Source organism: Hyposmocoma kahamanoa, unplaced genomic scaffold (assembly GCF_003589595.1).
Source record: "Hyposmocoma kahamanoa isolate Upper Pololo Valley unplaced genomic scaffold, ASM358959v1 94, whole genome shotgun sequence".
NCBI classification, from domain to species: domain Eukaryota; kingdom Metazoa; phylum Arthropoda; class Insecta; order Lepidoptera; family Cosmopterigidae; genus Hyposmocoma; species Hyposmocoma kahamanoa.
In genome coordinates, this window is record NW_020654878.1 from 3,531,845 (window position 1) to 3,549,199 (window position 17,355).

The following is a 17,355-nucleotide window of genomic DNA, read 5'->3' on the forward strand; positions in this document are numbered from 1 at the left end:
GATCTAATTACCGTTCCATAAAATATTAATGTCTTAATAACTCGAAAACTACTTTGTTATTGATAACTAAGTTTAAAGTTGTTCATATATCAATGTTATTGGGTAAATTAAGCGAGAAAAAACAATGGCTGCGATAATTAAGTTGACGTCACCGAAATGGCTACGGTAATTAGGCCGAGAACACCGAATGTGAGAATGGCCGGAAGGTATGTACAATATGGTTATAAAAATTCATTTTCATTCGGTTTCGCCTTGAAAGCATTGATAATAGGGAACGATGGAATGCGGAACATTTACTGCGAGATGAAATTAGATAAAGGTGCATCTTCCTTTATTTTGTTCCAACCGAATTCCCCCCTGTGTGCCAATAAATAGATCAATCACTTGGCTTAATATTACATCATAGTTTTCACGTAGTTCATTGTCAATGTTACTATAGGTTGCTACGTACACTGTTCTGCTCCCTTAATTTTAATACACTTTGGGCTTTCTTGTGTTAAGACAAATATGAGAGACCCTTTCGCAGATGAAATACTCGATTTATACAAAGAGAAAAATTGGAAAGAAATTGTAGAAAAATACCACGACCACCCCGAAAGAAGCAAAGTATTATGGGTCTTTCCTACCGAGGACAATTTTCAGTTTTTGAAAGAGTGCTTGGACAGCTTGGCGTGCGATAAGATTATGAGTGTTGGATGTGGCACCGGTCTGTTGGAGTGGATGATCAGTGAAGCTACTGGTAAGTTGTTTCATTCATGAAATTGAATTTATTCATTTATAATGCCGTACCATTTTTAATACCAGCCCATTTTAGTAGCAGTAGAGCTCCTTGTTTAACTTATGTCTCGGGGTGACTGGCGCAGTGGCACTGTTCCTTAAATCTTTACGATTTAAATGAGTGGCACTGTAACTTTTATGGATAGGCGTGTCGCTTGCCACCGGCGCCCGACTTAATTACACTAAGCAATGATCTTTTAAGTATATTACGACTTATTACTATATTATTATGTAGGTGTTAATTGTTGTTTATTTGTTTGTGATGTAAATAGGAACAATAAAACATCTTAATACATTATTAAATAAATATAAACTATATTTCACATAAAGTTTAGTGTAGGAAAAAAATGGTATGTAACTCAGCAAAATAGCAGTGTTTCTTAGCGCCAAACCAATGGTTCCACTTAGAATAATAACGCATAGAATGATAGTTTCATATCAAACGAACTGTCACAAGTGAGGCAAAAATGAAGTTCATGTAGGCTAGTTTTAGTAGTAGGTTAATTTTCGGTTTTAGTGAATATTTATATAAAAATACAAGTTGAAACGCGTTACTTCCTTGTGGCATGTGATGTTAGTATCTATTTTATGTTTGTCTGACGTAGTTTTACACTCATTTACCGCACATTTCGTCATTTTTAGCTAAAATTCTTGATTTGTTCGCGGTGCAAGTTGACCTTGAGCACTGAAGGCCCGCCCGCTCGTGTAGGCCGTTTGGTTTGGGAGCGCTTCAATTTGCCTCACTTAGCGTGGGCGGGCTAGATTTCTATGCGTTATTATTCTAAGTGGTTCCAATATTTTATGGGTTAACTAAACCTAAAGTTGTTTTAGTAGCCGGAAGAACTCTTTTACAAGGAGCTCTACTTGTGAAATAATTCTTCTAGGGAAGTATTGTCACATTATCAAGTTCTGCCACCAAGTAGCAAATCAGCATTTCTGCGTTCCGGTTGAGGGTTCTGGTGAAATTACTGGCACATCGGATTTGTCTACTTACGTCTCAGGCTGACGTGCGCAGTGGCAGTGCCCCTCCGATCTTTGTGTCTTAAAACTCCGAGTGGCACTGCAACTGATATGGACAGGCGTATTTGTGTTTACGTAATCCCTTTAGTTTCAATCGTATGACAGACGTGTCGTAAATCGCTTATTATATTTACTAAATAACATGAAAATTCATTTTCAGGCATTCCAGTGTCAGGAGTGGAAGTAGACAGCGCATGGTGGAACAGCAAATACGCTCCGCCCACTTTTATACCTCTCCTGCTCACATCCTCTAAGTTAGACAAGGACATCATTAATGTACTGCAAAACTCTACGAACACCGCGTTGACGTTCTGCTACTTCAACAATCGGCCGGCGTTTGAAGACTACATAAATTTTTTTTCCGGAACATGTTTGATAATTATTGGTCCAGGAGACAGTAAAGGCGTTCATACTGATCCAAAACCTTTTAATGATGTTAGTGAAGACTGGCTGCTATACAAATGGCAGGAAGTCAGGAGCAGCAGTGACTTTATAGCTGTCTATTGTAAAAAATGACTTAAATTATTAGTTTAGAATATTTTTTTTTATTGCGACTCCACAACATAAAAATACTAGTGTTGCAACGAATAGTGTATCGGCTTCCGGCCGAATCCTGAACTTTCGGCCTGGAGCGTGGCTGAATAGCCGGATAAACAGCCTGGTTAAAAGCACGTGCGAAAATTGACACGAAACTTACCACTAAATAACTTTAGTTATGACAAATAATTTTCTATACAATGATACAAAAAGTGTACAAATGAAGAAAGTAATTGTTTATTTCACTTCAGTTCTTTATAGCACTTAATTTTATTTTGGTATGCAAGTAATAAGTACTTGGTTGATTTTGCTTGTTTGTTTATTTAGTTATAAGTAGGTACTTTTAATTTGATTTATCACCATTTTCCATCTCTTAATTATATCATAAAGAAAAACAGCTTAGTTTTGTTACATTTCCTTTGATCTCTTAGATAAATCCAGATAGATCCATTGCCCTTCGCAAATTTACAATACGTAGGTATGTAAAGCATTAATAAAAGTTAAATGATAATTTACTGTTTTTCCTTATATCTTTCAATTGTTTGTAAGTAATCGGTATTCGGCCGAATAGTAATTAAATATTCGGCTGAATAGTAAAAAACACGCCGTTTGCCGAATATTCCTTGCTACTCTAAAAAATACACATAAAGTAAGAATAATTGAAACAAACAAAATACGAGCCAAAATACAGGTATCGTATCTAGTTTATTATATATTGCATTTCTGCGTTCCGCTTTTTTAAGGGAGCTGCTGGTGAAATTGCATGCACATGCACTGCTATTATAATGGTGTTATAACATAAAAGATATGTGAAACTCAAGATTGTGACTGTTATTTAACGTAAACTTAGGGCCGTATTCTAGAACTCTACTCAATGCTCAAGTCAGGGTTGCACTGGAAACACAAGCACTGGAAATACGACCCTAATGGCAGGGACTTGAGTATGATTTCTAGTGCTTTGAATCATACTCAAGTCCTGATTTAAGCATTGAGTAGAGTTCTGGAATACGACCCTTAGGGTCGTATTCTAGAACTCTACTCCCTTGAGCATTGAGTAGAGTTCTAGAATACGACCCTCAGAGTCGTGTTCTAGAACTCTACTCAATGCTCAAGTCAGGATTTGAGCAGACTTGAGTATGATTTCAAGCACTGGAAATACGACCCTAATGGCAAGGACTTGAGTATGATTTTCAGTGCTCACTGCAGTCCTGCAGCGCAGACTTGAGTATTAAGTATTCTAGAACTCTAATCAATGCTCAAGTCAGGATTGCACTGGAAACACAAGCACTGGAAATACGACCCTAATGGCAGGGACTTGAGTATGATATCGAGTGCTTTAAACCATACTCAAACCCTGACTTGAGCAGACTTGAGTATGATTTCAAGCACTGGAAATACGGCCCTAATGGCAAGGACTTGAGTATGATTTCGAATGCTTTAAACCATACTCAAATCCTGACTTGAGCAAACTTGAGTATGATTTCAAGCACTGGAAATACGACCCTAATGGCAAGGCCTTGAGTATGATTTTCAGTGCTCACTGCAATACAGTTGGTAATTGTTTAAATGTCTGCAATAAATTTTAATAACCTGTACATAAATTTTAATAATCTTTTAAGGGAAGTGAATATTTGTTTGTCATCGATTCTCAAAAAATACACTTTATACACTTAATAGTGTGATATGTCTCAGGTGACGAGCGCAGTGGCAGTTTTTTGCGTTTTAAAGCCCTGAGTGGCACTGCAACTGTTAGGACAGACCTTAGGCGTGTCGCTTACCACCAGGCGCACGACTTGTTCGTCCCGTCACCAGGTATAATAAAAAAGATTTTATCCGCTATAGGGGTTAGTAGCTATTTTTTTACCACACGTTATATATGTTTAAAAACGACAACGTTACATTTCATAAACATTTATTATTGAAATAATAAATAATAACAATAAACAGTCTTTATATTTTAATGAAATTGATTAGTTTTTCATTAATTCGATATTCTTTACATTAATTTTATTCGTCGTCGGACGAACAGAAGTGTTCATCATGGGATCTTTTTTTCCTTGTATAAAGTTAGGGAAATCATTGGCACCATCGTTTACCACTTCTAAGTTTTCTTTCTGCGTCATTATAGGTACTTCAGTAACCATCCTATTCATTTCACTAACAGCCACCTCATTTGTCATAGTGTTAGCCGGTACTTCATTATCCAAAAAATGAAAATCATTATGCATGAGATATAGAGATTCTAAAGGAAAATTTATATCAAAACGTGGTAGTAATTTGTTGTCATCAGAATTATCATCAATTTCTATAACATCGTTCTGCTGATCGTCTGATACTTCTGGTAACACTACAGCTGATAAATCTAAATGCGCGGAGTACTGTTCGCCTATAATGTTGTCTATTAGATATTGGTCAAGAATTGGTGGGTTTGACGCAGCGTTATTTAAAGTCATATTGTAAAACGTATCAGATTTTAGTTCATTCTTAATCTCATTCATGTTTTTGTGAATATCTTCAAGGGGCGGTGACGCTTTATATTCTCGGCTAATTGCTTGGTTGTTTAGCAAATTTGCGTTGGACATTCGTTCTAAACTAGGCGATTGTGTATTTTGTTTTATTGTAGCTTCCAGTTTTATGTAACTCGGGTCGTTTGTCTGGATTTTCTGTGGTGGTGGTAACATCGTCATCTGGTTTACATTCATTTGCTGATTGAAGGAGAACATTTGGGAATTATCGTTTATACCAGTATCAACTGGAGTTGTTGCAGTATCACCTAACATGGTCTCTTGAGGATATGGCATTATATTATTTGGAGATTCGCTTAGCGCTGGTTCTGGCATAAACTGTGTCGTAATCAAGTTGTTAAAAGTCACTGGACCGCTCAAAAACCTCTCATTGTCTTCTAATCTTTTAAACGCCATTTGTTGCTGCGAATGGAACATGTTTACTTGATCTGGGCCTTTCAGGATCAAATTGCTTTTAACAGATATTTTGGGCTTTTTCCTTGGCGCGCCTTCTGGTTCGTAGCTATTATTGACGGGCGAGTTACTTAAAGACGGGACAGGAAGAATTTGAGTCGGAGTTATAATTGGTCCTGTAACTTTTGTGGTCAATGGAATGGATATTTTGTCAACTGATTTGAGTGTGACATTGTTTCGGACTAGAGTTGGTAATCTAATTGGGAAATTACTCATTATATTATTGCTGATGTTATTGCTTGTTACAGAGTGACTAGTTGCAAGAGAATTTGCATTGCTATTCTGCAATAAATTCTGTTCCATAGATACCGTTGTGTTGAAAAACCCATGCAAGTTTGCCTGTGATGCATCATAAGGCATTTGAAGCGGCAACAGAGGAGTGTACTGATGCCGATCTATCAATGTATCGGTTGAGCTTTCTGAAATGAGACAGTCAGAATTATTGTCATCTTTGCTCAAATCTTGTACCATGACCTGATTATTGAAATCTGCTTGTTGAATGGTATTTGAAGACGTATTGTAGGTTTTGGAGTAATCTTGTGGTAGACTCTCCGATAAACTGTCACAGTCATACGTTTCAACATCAATGGGAGTATCTACTTTATTGCTACTTTCTTTGTTCTGTTCACTAACTGTATCAATGTCAGAATGTTTTTCGACTGTTTTGCTAGGTATCGTCCAACTGGGTTTATTTTGGTTTTTCGCTTCATTGGTCATTTCTATAAGGAGCTGTATTCCTTCTTTATCCGTATGTGTAGTTAAGTGCACTACATATTTGTCTTTGTTTACTGACTTGAACGAGCAATAGGGGCATCTGTGGATATCGTTTGAGTTCGTGTTGGGGTGTGTGGAGAACATATGCGAGGTGAATTGGGTGGACTGTATGGTTGTGTACGGGCAGTATTTGCATTTGTACACGGCCTCTTTGTTGTGCATCTTCTTGTGCCGCCGCATGGCGTTATGGTCGGCTGAGCGGTATAGGCATTGGTCGCATTCATATGGTTTGTCTCCTGTAAGAAGTAGAAGGGCAAATGGATGAGTTATAATGACGCACTACTCATTCTACTTATACGAAATTATAATGTATGTTAGAAATATTTTGTCTTCATTTGGTACTGCGAATGTTTCTGGCATCCCACTTCGCCGTACCGGTCTTTTGAGAACAGTCCCTCGACGCATGGCACTTGCAGAGAAAAACCCGCGTGCCATCGGACCTACTTACTATGAGCGATTACACGCTACTCTCAGACTTGAACCATCTGACGAAATATTTGGGCGCCGGCTGAAAGACCTTTTCTTGAAAAATCTTATATACTCCGTAAAAGAATTTATGGACTTTAAATTTTAACGATATCAGTATTTTCTATTTTTATTCTAATTTCTACCGCATTAACATACTCTTGTATAATTGTTATCAACTTATGACGATCCTTGATGGAGAATGATATTTGATATATAATTTAATGGCAACAATATTATATAATGAATTGTTAATTTTCTAATTATTGTGTGCTTTTCTTATAATTTTCCTTTTTGTCTGACTATCTCAATATAATTTCTTATACTTTGACATGTAGTGCAATTTATACTGTAATGTTATATTTGAGAAATAAGTGAATCTGAATCTGAATCTATAAAAAAAATCCTACACCTATGTGTTTTATAACATCATGAATTATGGTGAGATACCTCTTGACGAAACAGAGCCGCACTTTGGCATCTTACACTATTCTTTTCTCAAAAAATATATCCATAATTAAATATAGCATACCAGTGTGTGATCGTAAGTGTAATGTCAATTCCCCTTTCCTAGCAGCACTGAATTTGCAATGGCAACATTTGTATGGGCGTATTTTTTCATGTACAGTGGCAATATGTACTCTGAGCCTTCGTGGATTGCTGAACTGAAGATTGCATGTGGGACAGGCGTTGGGCTCGTTTTTGTGAATCAATTTGTGTTTCGTCAGCTGGTTGGATGTCTTGAACGATTTTAAGCAGATTGGACCTGTAAAGGAATATAAGGTAAATTATCACAGGTACTTTACATAATGTTTATTAAAACTTGTACAACAACATCCAGGCATGTCACCCAAGTTAAGTTACTCAATTTTAGAATCACACTATTATGGATCTATTCACTCATTCCATTCAAAGTTGAATATTATTTGGTGAAAATTATAATTAATGATTCAGATTTTGTTTTATTCGGCAAAATCATATTTCTACACATGAAATATTGGTAGTTTTGTTATGTAACCATGCATCTGCATAGTTGTATGTTGCAAGAAATCACAAAAAACGCTGCTTTGACTAACATTAAAACAAATATATCGTTGAAGCCATTTGTAACACAAAATGCAGTAAGTAAATTTTAAGACCTGCTGAATGGCTCAACCATTTTATTTTGAAGTATATTTAAAATTTACCTTCTAATGTTAATAAATTATAATTAATTTTTCATTTATGCACCAAGTATGTGTATTTTAATTTTTTGCACACATTTGCAAAACAGTCATTGTAGTAGCTAGCAATGTGATTTTTACTTCAAATTTTCCGTTTTTTAGTTGACTAAATGAACGGCACACTAAAGTGCCTCGAATCATCTTCACTTTCTCGAAAAAAATTTTAAGTACAGATTGCGGCAAACTTTCAGTCCACTCTGAACACTGCACGATCCACATTGCAGTAGCAAAACAAAGATTTATAGATTAATGTGGACAACGTAATTGGCGCTAAGCTTTACTTAAAAACGTTCAATGTAAATCGTTATTAATAGCTGTTGTTGTTCCAAATAAAATAAAATTTTAAAAAATCAGCAGGAGGAAGGAGGGGCATGACAGCAGAGCCTGCCACCCCTCCCCCGATACTGCAATGGTCTTGCTCTTTAATTGTGAGTGTGCTTTCACTGTTTATGTATATGTATGTTTGTACTCGTAACGAAGTACAGTTGCAATGCATTGATTTAATAGTTGTTCTGTTATTGTTAAGTTTTCGTTTTTTTTGTCATCATTATTTTTTTTTTTTGTTTGATAACAAGACTGAAAATGCCTAACCACAATACTGTTTTAGAAGAAAGAAACAAAAAAAGAAGAATTTTATTAGCATTTGCAAAATTTCAAACAAAACAGAATCATCAATTGGAATGAGCATGTCATGATGGCAGAGGACTATACTAACATTTAAAATTGTTTAAGGTGATATTTTTATCAATAAAGATTGAGGACAATTGTACCAAATTTGTCATTCAAAGAACTAAATTCTTTTTCAATATGAATAAATCTCCTTACATGTGTACGCTTTAATTTTCCCATGACACTTCATATGCACATTAAACAGTCTATACTTCTTATAAGTCTTAAATCCGCATATTTCACAAGTGTGTAGCTCCATATCCATCTCATGATCTTTCCACAAGTGAGTATGTAAGGACTCAGTAGTTACAAAGTATTTTAAGCACTCTTGACACTGAAGTTTGCCATTTTGATGACATTTTCTATGGTATGCTAACTTCTCGTTATCTTTCATACGAAAGTGACAGTCATTTACTGAACATAATGTACTAATTTTTTCATCTTTATCAAATGATGTAGTGTTCGCACCAATCGGTCTACCAGCCTTTGGTGCTAATGGTTTATGAAATTCTGAACTTTCTGCAGGCTGAACAGGAGATTTGTTATCAATAACTGAAGATACTCTCGGTTGTATTGAGGATATTAAATCCGGGGCAACATTTGACACTTGAAGCATATTACAACTACTCTGTGTGGGTATATTATTAACATTCACATATTGTGAGGATACTTCATTTGTATATACAATATTTATGCTAGCTTCCTGTATAATTTCCTTAGGATCAACCTTTTCAAAGTTTGGGGTACTCATTTTATTCAATTCATCTACTGATATGAAGGCTACACCTTTTGGCAGAGACTTATGATTAGCATTTACTATATCAGGTATTATTTCTATTAATTGTGGCATTTTAACATCGGATATCTCTTGCCTGAATTCTGAACGTGGAGGCGGCTCACATTTCTTCTCTTCCTTTTTTAATTTTGCGTTTTTTAGTGCTATTTGGACAAGGCTTCTTACCATTTTCTTCACGTCTTTTATGCCCATTTTATGATGATTCCGGAGGTGATTTCTAAGAGTTTCCTCAGCGTCAAAGACACTACTGCATCCCGGGCAGTTAATTTGGATATTATCAGCAAGTCCGTTTGTTTTTGCCAAGTCTGGGTGCACAGTAAACAAATGGAACTTTATATCGTCCTCTGCAAGAGCCATGAATGGACACGCTTCACATTTGAAAAAGGGAGTGGAACCTACTGTTTTCTCCTCATAAGACATTACCTTTTCTTTTGAAATAGGAGGCTTCGCGTCGCTGCTATCAGCTCCAACATTTGGAGTGACAGTTCTGTTCGTGTTCATGATGAAATATTGTGAAGCCATCGTTTTTTTTTATATCACACTTGTATTTCACTTTGTTTATTAACTAATTTGCCTTAGTTAATTATTTACAAGGTGTGTTATCATATTTTTAAAGAAATTAAAATCATTGTGTACTTCTCTACCAGCCACTTCAAGTTCAAGTTTTATAAATGTATGACTCCGTTTTGCGCGATGATTTCGCCGTACCAGCCACATACCAGCCACTCGCAAACACCATCAGCCATTGTTTTAACCTGTCAAATGTCAATGTCAAGTCAATTTTTTTTTATACTGTTTTTTCCATTGGATAAGGCAAAGGCACTAATGCGGTATACAGCCAAGACAGAATAATCACTTTCTTGTATTCCATTACAAGAATGTCTTCGATAGTGCTTCCGAAATAATCATTGCGAAATAATATAAAATTAGTTTTTTATCCCTCTAAGGAAAGGCAAAGGAGACCGAGTCCATACAGCCATTTGTCAAGTCAAGGCAAAATGATTGTTTTTAAAATTTGTTATTGTCTTTACGGCGGCGCGGCGTGGCGGCCGCTAGGCTTGTGCCAGTCTCAGGGTCGTATTCTAGAACTCTACTCAATGCTCAAGTCAGAATTTGAGTATGGTTTAAACACTCGAAATCATACTCAAGTCCCTGCCATTAGGGTCGTATTTCCAATGCTTGTGTTTCCAGTGCAATCCTGACTTGAGCATTGAGTAGAGTTCTGGAATACGACCCTCAGTTTTCTATGAATAATATAAAAATTATAGCGATCATCGCTATGTAGTGTCAGTTTATATTTATTATTATTGGCGGTCACTATATTCCTTTTTTTCCATTCTATAATACCATCGAGCATGTATAAACCATAGGCTTGAGCCAGTCTCAAGCAAGTAGACTTTGGAATGTATTATTTTATTATCTGTGCAACTTTTGTTACCATAATAAATTGCATATACTATTTTGTAGGTATCATTGAAGGCACCAATGATCTTATCATAGCACTATCACTCAATTGACCTGAAAACGTAACTTATCGTTGATGAAGTGAATTAAGCAGAAAAGTTGTTAACTACGCAAAAAATTATCACAATGTTATTTATTACAGGAAATTTTTTTATGTCAATCTAATAAGTAGTTTCGGGGTTTTTTTTTAAACATCAAATGGTTACATTTTTTTGACATTTGTAGATTATTTTCTGAATCCTGATTGGATGACCGTTCTGTCATACTGTGGTGTGTTCGTGTAATTTTGCATTTATTTCAAGAAAAAAATCCCAAAATGAGTGTAAGTAACCGTGTGTTATCGTTTTGAACATGAGTATCACAAATTTAGTTCGTATAACAATGCGTTTTATGACTTTGCAGCTGGAAATCGAGTCAATGACGCGCTACGCGTCACCAATCAACCCGGCTATTTTTCCGCACCTCACGATGCTTCTGCTGGGTATCGGCATATTCTTTACGGCGTGGTTCTTCGTCTACGAAGTCACTAGCACCAAAGTATCCAGAGATTTGTTCAAGGAGCTGCTTCTCTCACTAGTGGCAGCTCTTTTCTCTGGCTTCGGCATCCTGTTTCTCCTACTATGGGTCGGCATCTATGTGTGATATAAACTCTTAGGTATTTTAAGCTGTGCACCATTCCTTGGCAAGCGTGATATGGGTTTGTCTGTCTGAACAGATGATTTTGTATATTTAAGAAGTAAAATTTATTATATTATGCAGGATTTGTTATTTTGTTCTTATCGTTTCTCTATAGTGGAAATACTGGTATATTGTTTTATTCCTTAAATTATCCTTTTGGTACGAATCTAGGTAATAAATCTAAAAAATCTATCTAAATCTAAAAATCTAAAAATTGTAAAGGTTTTTTATTCGTTCCTATTTATCAATAACTAATGTATGTAAGATTTACTTATTATTATGTAAGTAGTAAGTGGTGTATCGCAGTGTGCCAGCGCCGTTCTGCCCTCCTTATCACCGATCCGGGGACTGCGGACTTAATGTCAATCACAAGTAACATAGTCAACTGTTTTAAAAAATTTAGTTATCTATTAACATATCTCAATTTCATCGAGATATTCTCAATTTAGAGGACCATTTAAAGTGGCTTTGGTGGCAGAGAAGTTTAAAGAGTACTGACTCCAATGGTACAGTCATATAAAAAGGAGAGAAGAGAGTTGCTCAGTAAGGGTAGTGTGGTCCCGACCCCAAATAAAACGAATGCGTTATGACAAGGAAGGCAGCATTGCTGCAATAAGTCTCTTGTATAACATGGCCGATGTTATTTGTCTTAGCATTTTGTAGGTTAGTTTAAAACCAATGCGAAATTGTATTTTATTGCGCTTAAAAGTCTAAAAATATGAATCGACCCCTCCTATGTAGAGTATCGTATGTCGAAATTGCCAAGTTTACAGGGGAGCGTTTTAAAGTTCTGAATTCACTGAAAGAGTGATCACCATAGATCATCTAACCGATATCTAGGATTTTATAATACTCTATGTGAGTAATGAGCTTTGCCGAATAAAACTGAGAAATGCTTAAGTCACGTGTTATGTTCGTTTCAGTGAATTCAGAACTTTAAAACGCTGCCCTGTAAACTTGGCAATTTCGACATACGATACTTTACGTACCCGACGCGTCGGAGGGGTCGAAATATTGGTAGACAGACACATTGAAATCAAAATTTCTGTCTTTTTGTATTCTTTAATTAAAAACTCATACGATTTGAACTTGCATACAATTTGTTTTCCATCTTGCATCATTTTTTTTTTTTATAAAAAATAAGTGCGCATTTGACCTCCATCTCACCTGATGGAAAGTGACGAGGGGGTCGAGGATGTAGCATGTAGAATGGAATGATGCATAGCGAAAAATGGGCGAAGCCAGTGCGCGGCGATGGGTTGTCACTCTGTAAATTTGTTACTATATACAAACAACAAAAAATCCATCGACCCGACAGGACTCGAACTTGCGGCCACGGGATTCCGTCCCCATTGCTTTACCAACTAAGCTACAGGTCAAGTTTACTAAGTCGTCGAATTTCTTCGATGTCTCTTTGATTCTTTGAACTTTCAAACATCTTTGCATTGAGTTTTTTACCTTAGCGACATCTGTGAGAGATTTTATGAACCTTCTTACTCACTTATTTTTCTGTGTTCGTCTTTGTATTTAATAATTATAACAAACTAGTGTGAAATATAAAATAAATCAATAATTCTGTAATTTATTAATTATAACTATGGAAAGCTCCTCTGTGGGTTTCGGAGGTCGTCGGCCGTGCGAAGAAATCTATAAAATGGCGGACCATGGGAGACTGCCTTGACAGAAGTCAATGCGTCCGTAAATGACGAATAAGGTAGAAATGTATATAAAAATCATCATCATTATCATCAATCCATTTATATGTCCCACTTTTGGGCACGGGTTTCCTCTCAGGCGATGGTTTAGGCTATAGTTTCCCAAAGTGGACCCTACCGCCCTCTTGTGGGCGCTGAACAGTCCTAGGGGGCGGTAGGGTCCTCGGAAGCTATTGAGGAGCATTGATACTGTCCAGGGTGGGTTACCGCATTTAACCTCCTAAGGCCCCGTGTACATTAAAATGTACATGATACGTGAAGTTATTATTATTATTATAATGAACAGATTATATTTTGGTACAAATGTCGAATTCCCTAAATATTTCCGTATGCTCAAATCTGTGCTTAGGAAGAGCAAACTTCATCACATGACATCCGTCAACTAATCTATAGTTGTCGACATAGTGCACACTTGTGGAACATGACGCACCCGCAGGAATGGCGTAAGTTAATCAGGTGTATTCACTGAAATCCTGAGTACATTCGTATAGACTTTTAGTTAAAAATAACCAACTGTTAGTAAACTATAGAAAACTTTTATGATTGTGAACCTAAGCATGCATTGTTATTTTTAATTTAGCAATATAAAAATGTGTATATTTTAATGCACACTGACCATTACTGAGTCGAAAATAATGTATATATTTTTTCATAATCGTAGGACCTAGGGACTGCGTAACTCCGGTGTTTGTGAACCGATTTTGATGATTCTTTTTAGTTGGAAAGAGGGTACCTCAGTAGTGAGTGGCCCCATTTAAATTTGAAGAAAATATTCCACCTCTAAGGGTGGCAAATTAGAGGATGAATCCGGTTTCGCACACTTTCCGGTAACCGGTTTCAATAAAACTTGGCAAATAGATGTAATTCCACCAACTTTTGAGGTCGGTTTTTTAGTACTCTGTACTGAGATTATTAATTAAAAAGAATGTCAAGAATACTATCATTATATATATATATATATATATATATATATAAATATATATATATATATAAAAATATATATATATATAAATATATATATATACAATATATTTCTTTGGATTGCCTATCCCATTTCATAAACGCCCATTGTGCGTGAACGCTAAATATCGCATTCAAATTTAGTACAATGTGTTCTACATGACCAGGGATCGGAATAGGTAAAGTTTTTTACCTAAACTTCGAAGAATATAGACAGAAAACTGACTGGAGACTGCCTTTCGACAATATTTTTTAGGTCCTGGACCTGTTCGGGATTCGGGAAATGACTTAAGTACATTAAAAATTTACGTAATTGGGGACAGGCAGGTACACTATATTTATCTTAACTTTGCTACACAGTGGGTCGGATCAGCGATATTGCGGGCCATTGGATTTTTTCACGATAATTCTAAAAAAAATGCCAGTCGAGAGATCCTATTGTCCTAATTAAATATTGTCATATCACATTTTGCCATAAATCTAATAGTTTAGTAGGAAACAAAAATAAATTGTGTATTTTTTGTGTGGTACCATACCTTTAGTGCCCCATCGTTACAAATTCTTAGTCGATCCAGTTTTGGAATCACTACAGACGTATTATTAGACCTATCTTCTATAGATTTGCACGCTAAACGCGCGCCTAAACCTGCCAATTCACTACTTAAGCGTGTCAGAAAATGTGCAAAAATTGCTCATAAATACGATTATTGGTTGCATTCGAGTTCGACCAATAATAGTGCAGTGTATAATATGTAATACATATTTATTATATCAATATAATGAGATGTAATATAGGTAGACAAGGGTTCTCGAATTTCAATTTGTATTGCCGATAAATATGTATTTAAAAGTACCTGTCCAACATTTTAGGTGCTTTTAAATATTTAAAAAAAAAATCTTCAGTATTAACCCTGCCACTTCACGCACACATTTGTACGTGTGCAGATAGCGCCTTGCTGTATGTAGTAGCAGTATAGGTAAATAACTTTCGACCCTTGTATGGAGTGTCCGGGGCGTGCCTATACCCTGTTGCTTTAGTATTATATCGTAAAATAATGTATGCATGTTTTAAGATCATTGACCATCCAATAACAACTTCAAAGGTTTAAACCCCTTGTCAGCACATAATCCACCATGTCGATGCTAAATGTGCTTATTAAATCGAACAATATCGGCGAAGCGTTGTTGTAGCAGCACGTCTCTCAACACCGCCTGCTGGTTTCTCGTGCGTGCGTAACCTAGACACTAGTGGGCCACCGTGTTACAGAATAAATAGAGTAGTAAAAAATTATCAATTTATGACTGACAAATTTTAAAATCCTACGAAAAATATTTTTTTACTATTATAGTTGATGATAACAGGGCAAATTGAATGAAATGTTGTAGGTATACAATCTAAAACGTAATATCTATTGTTTGTGCCTTGTTAACATCGAGTTATATGTTCTTTTCCTTGTTCATTTGTTCATTTCTTGTTCTTGTTCATTTCCTGTTAAACATTGTTTTTACAAAAATACTCGGGATCACACTTACCATTTTCGATCTAAAAAGATACAATTTTCAAGCTAAGTTTTCGAAACGATTTTCTACAGATTTCGAAACGTCACGACCCAAGGAAAAATAATGAATTCCATATTAAAGAGTGGCAACGAATATTCAGTTACTATTCGATATTCGGCCAATTTTTTGCTATTCGGCCGAATACTGAATACCTAAACACAGAAGGACGAAATATTAAAAAACACACTAATTATCATGTAGCTTTTGTTAATGCTGGACATTATAGTGGATAGGTGTTATGTTTGTCAAATCAATTCACGAATATAAGAGCTATGAGAGTATTATACGAGGCCCTGGTAAAAAGTCATCTCGAATGCAACGCACTTATTTGGTCGCCACATGAAGCCAAATATAAATTAATGATAGAACGCATTCAGAACAAGTGTGTTAGATTCCTATATTTAAGACAGTATGGTGTGTACCCAGGTTATCCACTATCATATCGTACCCTATTTATTACTATGGGCAAGGTAGGCTATTATAAACTGGAAGTAAGAAGAGAAGTAGTTCTCGCCACTTACTTATTAAACGTGATGCGTGGTAAAATACACAACCCCAGATATTCAGATAAGCTATGTATACCTGACGAGTACGTAGGTCGACGATGGCGGCCGCTGCTGCTGCTGTGAGTGAGACGCACACGCACCAACCTGCTGCACAATGCGCCTCTCATGAGAGGACTGCGTGCATTCAACGCGGTGTCCACAGACCAAATAAATACTAGCGGTTTCACGCGACATCGATTTGCTCAATTGTTCTCTGAATTAATTCGCGCAGGCTGCATATTTTAAAATTGCATTTGGTGGTACATATCTATTAAATGAGTTTGTTTATTGTTGACATGTTTGAAACTAGTCGGGTAACTACGCTATGGTGTATTAGGAAATACATCTGTAATTGTACTTGTAAGTGGTTAGTAATCGTAATTGTTGCTTTAGGTACTATCGCATTAGGTTGAAAGCGTGTACCGCTGCTGGTACCGCTTGGAATGTTCTGTACACGGTGCTTTAGCATGTCCTATGGATTGTAATGTTGTAGGGAGTGTAGTAGCCTCCGCAGTCTCCATACATCTTGTTTAGCGAGTTTAAAGTTCAAAATTCAAAACGGCAAAGAAATAGTGGTAATAAATCCAGTTTTATAAATATTATTCCCGTTTCATTAATATTTGTTATCTCTAAATGTTTATTGCACAAGAGATTTTTGGTAACTGGTTCAAAAAGTTAAAGAGAAGACACAAAAACAAAATCAGAATGGCGAGGCAAAGAAATTATTAAAGAACGAGTCAAATTTTAAAAACGAGTAGCCAGGAACCGGAAAATAGGCAATAAAAAGATGGGATAACGATGTATGAAGGTCACATCGTCACGAGGTTAAACCTTTCATGATAGTTTAAGTGTTTTTAAATATAAATAAAAAACATTGTAAGTTCACGAAATAGCAATTTTTGCGTATTTATTTACTAGATCAAAGGAATTCCTATATAAGTTATGTTAAGAGGTTGACAATGTAACAAAGTTTTAGTAAACAATATTAATCAACAACAAAATCAACTGAGTACTTGTTATTAGCGACACAAAATAAAATAAAATTTTTAAATGTTAAAATTATGTATCATTTAAAGTTAATAAGTGGTATTTTTCGTGCCAATTTTTGCACGTAGGTACGTTAATAGACCGAAGAGTTTGGCCGAGAGTCGGTCACACACCAAGCTAAATAAACGGTATTCGAGCGATCGAACA

The 17,355-nt window shown here is 36.0% G+C and overlaps 3 protein-coding genes across 3 annotated transcripts; 2 read left to right on the top strand and 1 right to left on the bottom strand.

Moving 5' to 3' along the window:
- Nucleotides 1–463: 463 nt before the first annotated feature.
- LOC113238021 lies at nucleotides 464–3,051 on the top strand. Its single transcript, XM_026474745.1, has 2 exons — nucleotides 464–739; nucleotides 1,958–3,051. The coding sequence occupies exons 1-2, from the start codon at nucleotides 508–510 to the stop codon at nucleotides 2,311–2,313; spliced, it is 588 nt and encodes a 195-aa protein (XP_026330530.1). The 5' UTR covers nucleotides 464–507; the 3' UTR covers nucleotides 2,314–3,051.
- A 1,228-nt stretch (nucleotides 3,052–4,279) lies between these two features.
- Nucleotides 4,280–9,900, bottom strand: LOC113238018 (RE1-silencing transcription factor-like). The gene is made up of 3 exons (XM_026474743.1): nucleotides 8,600–9,900; nucleotides 7,084–7,317; nucleotides 4,280–6,322 (listed from the first exon to the last, which is right to left on the bottom strand). The coding sequence occupies exons 1-3, from the start codon at nucleotides 9,759–9,761 to the stop codon at nucleotides 4,305–4,307; spliced, it is 3,414 nt and encodes a 1,137-aa protein (XP_026330528.1). The 5' UTR covers nucleotides 9,762–9,900; the 3' UTR covers nucleotides 4,280–4,304.
- A 1,048-nt stretch (nucleotides 9,901–10,948) lies between these two features.
- Nucleotides 10,949–11,592, top strand: LOC113238022 (transmembrane protein 258). The gene is made up of 2 exons (XM_026474746.1): nucleotides 10,949–11,025; nucleotides 11,106–11,592. The coding sequence occupies exons 1-2, from the start codon at nucleotides 11,020–11,022 to the stop codon at nucleotides 11,343–11,345; spliced, it is 246 nt and encodes an 81-aa protein (XP_026330531.1). The 5' UTR covers nucleotides 10,949–11,019; the 3' UTR covers nucleotides 11,346–11,592.
- The last annotated feature ends 5,763 nt before the right edge of the window (nucleotides 11,593–17,355 follow it).